Genomic DNA, 5,375 nt, shown 5'->3' on the forward strand with positions numbered 1-5,375 from the left:
GTGTGTGTGTGTGTGTGTGTGTGTGTGTGTGTGTGTGTGTGCACGTGTTGAGAGTACAATGAGGAGTAAAGTGGAAGGATGAGGTACAGGTAGAATGAGCACTGGTAGAAAGAAGCTCTTTGGAGAGTAATGTGTGTGTGATGGAGGGCTCCTCTTTGAAAAAGAATACAAAAAATACTCCAGACTGCTTGTTTCCCATACAGAAATATTGCTTTGCCATCACAGAACAGACAGGCAGAGTTCAGGCGGAGAGCGGTGCTGAAATGCAATGCTCCATAGCTGAAAGGGGAGGAGTATGCGAGAGCGAGAGCAGAATAGCGGGATTGTGTGGATTTGTCAAAGGACTCAAAGTGTGCAGTTCCAAGAGCAGCTTTACTGAAATTCCAAATAATTTTGCTCATTGATTCATTGATAAAAATGATTCTGCAGGGATGTTGTAACGTAATGATGATTAGCATGACGATGAGGAATATCATCTGAAGAGCGAGCCTGCAATTCAGCAACAGTTGGTGATGCATGCCGTTAGCTTTTCCAAGTAGCCGATGTCATGATAATAGTGTCGAGGAGGCCCTCGGTGGCTCTACTGCCTCATATCACGCTCAGTCATCTTCACACTCAGTAAAGTCAGCACATTTCTGCTGCCATAAAATTTACTATGGCTCATTGGGGATTGACACTGAACACTATCAGTGTCATTGTAATGCCTTGTGAAATTCACAAAAGATTCACTTCTTAATGCTAGGAGCAATCATTATTTCTAAATAATGTTTAAATGGCATCGGAAGTCGTGTATTATTCACCTCTGCCGCTGAGGAACTAATAATTATTACTCAGAAGTCTACACTTCACCAGACAACCCAAATGTAGCTGTTTTTCTATCTCATATACTTGACTTACAGGTTTTAAGTTAAACAGGGCTTTATTTAGTGATGGCAGACATTGGTTGCAGTGACCCCATAACTAGTGGCAAGAATTTCTTTACTCCAATATTGAGTGGTGGGAAACAGCGAAGAGCTCATCACTGAATCACACCGTAGCCTTTGAGGGAGTGATGGGAAATTTTAATGAGGATTCTGTAAAACTGCAATGCCAGCGGATTATTTGCTATGCAATGAGATGTTAGTGGTGTTCTCTAGAAGATCAGCGCAATAATTGTTTGAGAAAATTTGAAATTTAAAAAAAAATAGATTTAAATTATTGTAAGCTCTCTGATATACAGACGCCCAGTGAATACTAAAATCCTAACACCATGCAGTGCAGCAGGAATGCTAAGTGTCTTCTTGCTTCTTACAATTTAAACTGCAAAGATATGGATTCAAATGTAATGTCTGCGCATTGTGATTGTATGATAAATTAAACTCTGTAAGCATCTTAGCAGTTGCTTTTTTTTTGTGGTTTTACATTTATTACTTTGGGGTCCTCTGTAAGCGTAAATCAGTCAGTTTTTAAAATTAGAATGCCACTGTATTATGTCAAATGTTCACTGTTTCATTTCCAACAGTTTCAGGGGTTTGAGGGTCCTATCATTTTAGTGCAGGAGACTGGGTTGTTTTCTCTGAATCCTTTAGCTATTTTACAGTCCTACAGTCATGAAATGTATGTCAGTTTCGTCACTACTGTGAATATTTTTTGTGGTTATTATATCAGTCAGCTCTGCTTGCAGATTACTAGAAAAATACCGTAATGAGGGCTGACAATCTGCTTAATAAACTGAAGAGAAGTAATCAAAGATTTAGTGTATATACTGTATGTGTATATCAACACGTGAACAAATCCTTAAAAGTGATTTCAAGCTGTGAGATGTTTTTGTATGGCTTTCGAAACAACAGTTTGTTTTTAAGGACGTCATACAACTGGTAATCTCTCCCACTTGGTGGGGGAATTGCTTTACTTCTTGAAGGTCTTTCGGACTGAATTTGGCTCTTATATTTCCCAAAGCAATTATAGTCAGGCTGAATTTAGTTGTCTTCCACTCTACATGGTGGGCTGTGGGGAATGTTTTCTACCGGATTAAGCTGTGGAGTGGAGTGTTTGTATGGACTGGCTGCAGTTATGGTCAGAGACACAGCGCACTCTGCTGACGATGAAGAAAACATCACCCTCTGTCTATTTGTTGTCAAACCCAAAGTGTGCAAGAACAATGAAACATAAACAAGCAGGTGTGCGTGTGTGTAGTCGGAGTGTGTAAATGTCACACTCCTCTTTCTGTTTCAGGTGTGTGTGAGTGCTTAGACTTCACCACTGGGATGACCTGTGAGCACTGCCTGGATGGTTACTATGGCAATGCTTTGATTGGCACCCGTGGTGATTGTCAGCCTTGCCCTTGCCCGGACCGTACCAGCTGTACAGAAATTGCGGAGACCGGACAGGTGGTCTGTACCAACTGCCCTACACGACAGACGGGTGAGATGAACCAACAATAATAACAAAAATATTTTTTCCTGGCACTAGACTGTTAATAATGGACTTTATGTCAAAAACAAAATGAGGAGAACATTTCCACCACACAGCTTGATACTGAAAAGACTGTGGCTTTGAAGCAGCTCATCTGCAGGGACTGCAATTTGACAATGCCACCTGTGATTCAAGTACATTGGATATGAGTTTTTAAATGTAATTGTAACAGAGTAGGGGGTGACATGGGGATGACCTCCAACAGTGGTCTAGCGCAGTCATCCAACTTATTCCTGCCCACTCCTTTCACTTTTCCCCTTGTATAGGGATTCGCTGTCAGATATGTGAAGATGGTTACTATGGTGACCCCTTGGGACATTCTGGGGCTACTCGACCCTGTGTGAGATGCAACTGCAATGGCAACGTGGACTTCAACGCTTTGGGAATATGTGACCACATCACCGGGCGATGTTTGAAATGCTTGAGACACACAGAGGGCGAGCACTGCCAACGTTGCCAGCGAGGTTTCTATGGCGATGCCCTGAACCAGACAGCAGGCCAGAAGTGCAAGCGTGAGTAACTGAGAAGGGAGTGCGATGGAACATTTCTTAATGAATTCATTATTTGTTGAGAGAGATGGAGAAAGAGAGGTATTGCATTCTTGTAAGACTATGTCCCCATCCACTCAACAAATGTGCTTACTTCACCTGCATGTTTGACATTCACTGTCTGAATGATGTATGTGTAGAGTTTGACACTAGAAGGCTCCACCAGTTTACTTACCCTGACAATGTTTGCATATTTATACATTGCAATTTTACAATGAGAGATAATGAGTAGATGTAATTTTAAGACTTTTCAACATTGTAACTGAACTATTATGGAGGGAAAAACAGTCTTTGTTATTCTTCTTTAATCTTAAAACATGTTTTGAGGGGATCTTTACAAATCCTTGAGTCCTCACTCAAGACACACATGACATGCCATCAATGTGGCTTTTAGGATTCAGACTGTTCGTTTCACCACAGAATAGGGAGAGTCAAGTAATAGTCAAATAGACAAATTCCATTAAAGACTACATGGCCTTGGTTGCTTTTAAAGGAATGCAGAAAGTGATGCATTCAAAGGGATTTGACTAATCAATTCAGGAGTTTGAATCCTTGAATCATGAAAGGCAAAATTTGAAAGGGGGGTGGACAAATGGTGAGTCAAAAAAATACTTTTAACAATGGGGTTGGAGAGTCTTTGGTTTGGGAGAATTTCAAAAAGGTCTATTTGAACGGTAGACAGAGACCCAAAGAATAATAGCTGTCATGTGTTCATCTTCTGATTTCATTATAATACTTTGTTCTACCTGGACTCCCAGGCTTGAACCTTTTTTTTTACCAAACAATGTCAAAGAAAGATCCACGAGTCTCTCTGGTGCTGTCTATCACTTTCTTCCATTTCTCCTTAAAGCCCTCTGGACTCAAATCAATAAAAAGTCCACCATGCTGAGGTGATACATTGCCAATATACCAGCAGTTAACAATGTAATATTATCCTTGTTTTAAAAAAGTAAAAAATGTTTTATTTGTTTCCTTTAGCGTGCAGCTGCAATCCTGGCGGAACCTCTGGCCATGTAAATGAATGCCACCCTCAGACAGGAAATTGTCAGTGCCTTGCTCAAGTTACCGGACGGGATTGCAGTTATTGTGAAGTAGGCTTCTTCAACCTCCAACCAGGTGCAGGATGTGAGAGGTATAGAGATCACATATCACAGGAGTACACATATTAACAGAGCTTACAAACAGAATCTATTATTAAGACATTTTCCTGCCTTCCATAGGTGCAAGTGTAATCCGATTGGCTCATCGTCCATCGCATGTCATCCAATCACAGGGCAGTGTGTGTGTCGTGCAGGAGTGAAAGGAAGACTTTGTGATTCTTGCCGCGTGGGCTTCTTTGGATTCTCGTCACAAGGTTGCAGAGGTATAGGACTTTACTTCAGGCAGCACAACTGTACTGTGTGCCTTCCTCTAATCCTCTAATACATCTGCTAACAAAGATCACACATGAAAGCGTTTCTAACTCTCCAAATGTTTACCTCTGCTCCCCTGTCTTCTTGTACTCCCATCCTGCTGTCCTCTCCCAGCCTGTAACTGTGACCCAATGGGCTCCATTTCCATGCAGTGTCACGGTAACGGTACCTGCCACTGTCGCCAGGGCTTTGTGGGTTATAAGTGTGACAAATGTGAGTTGAACTATTTCCACAACACAGCCACACATCAATGCGAGGAGTGCCCAGTCTGCTATGGTCTTTTAAAGAAACAGGTGAGTTTATGGTTGTTTGTAATTCTTTCTGTGTGTTTTTGTGAGAACCACAATTTGGGGAAATGTTTATATTCTACCCAGAGTGGCTTTAAACCATATAATTACTGTTTTTTGGACAGAAACAAGCTGTGAATACAACATTTAAATATCATAATACCATTTAAGTTGATGCGCCAAAATACTTTCAAAACTATTGCCTATTTATACATCCAACAGGTGTGGACAGCAGCAAGTTACTAACTAATTACACAACAACAACAAAAAATAATTTACATTACCCGTTACTCAGTACTCAACTCAGCTTCTTCAAAGGTGCCTTTAAGAACTTTAAAGCCTCCACAAATCATATCTTGTTTTTAAATGTACAGTTTTAAAAAGGAGATATTGTGTTTTAACAAGTCCACAGTTTGGAGGTTCTTCGGTGACTAGTCTCGCTTTGCCAGACTTTCCTTTGCAGCGCTTCGGAGGAGGGTTTTGCTAGTCCACGCAGCATTCCGGGATGGGAGAAAAACGTGCTCTGGTTTATTGACATTTATTGACAGTCACAATCGTCATGTGCGGCGCTAAGAACCACAAAAAGCGCCGGTGGCGCTGCAGAGTAGCCTCTGGAAGGAATTTGGTTTGGTGGAACATGTGTACGTTTAAAGGTTGTTTTAGTTGTGCAACAG

General features: G+C 41.2%; 1 protein-coding gene across 1 annotated transcript in view; it reads left to right on the forward strand.

Moving 5' to 3' along the window:
• lamc3 (laminin, gamma 3) overlaps window positions 1-5,375 on the forward strand; it is a 98,990-nt gene that overhangs the window by 78,983 nt on the left and 14,632 nt on the right. The window contains exons 13-17 of the mRNA XM_032539737.1: window positions 2,215-2,403; window positions 2,721-2,966; window positions 3,981-4,134; window positions 4,223-4,365; window positions 4,529-4,707. Of these exons, the coding sequence (XP_032395628.1) occupies window positions 2,215-2,403; window positions 2,721-2,966; window positions 3,981-4,134; window positions 4,223-4,365; window positions 4,529-4,707 (911 nt within the window). The remainder of the gene's footprint in view (window positions 1-2,214; window positions 2,404-2,720; window positions 2,967-3,980; window positions 4,135-4,222; window positions 4,366-4,528; window positions 4,708-5,375) is intronic.

The sequence above is a fragment of the Etheostoma spectabile genome, chromosome 16, assembly GCF_008692095.1.
Source record: "Etheostoma spectabile isolate EspeVRDwgs_2016 chromosome 16, UIUC_Espe_1.0, whole genome shotgun sequence".
Lineage (NCBI taxonomy): Eukaryota > Metazoa > Chordata > Actinopteri > Perciformes > Percidae > Etheostoma > Etheostoma spectabile.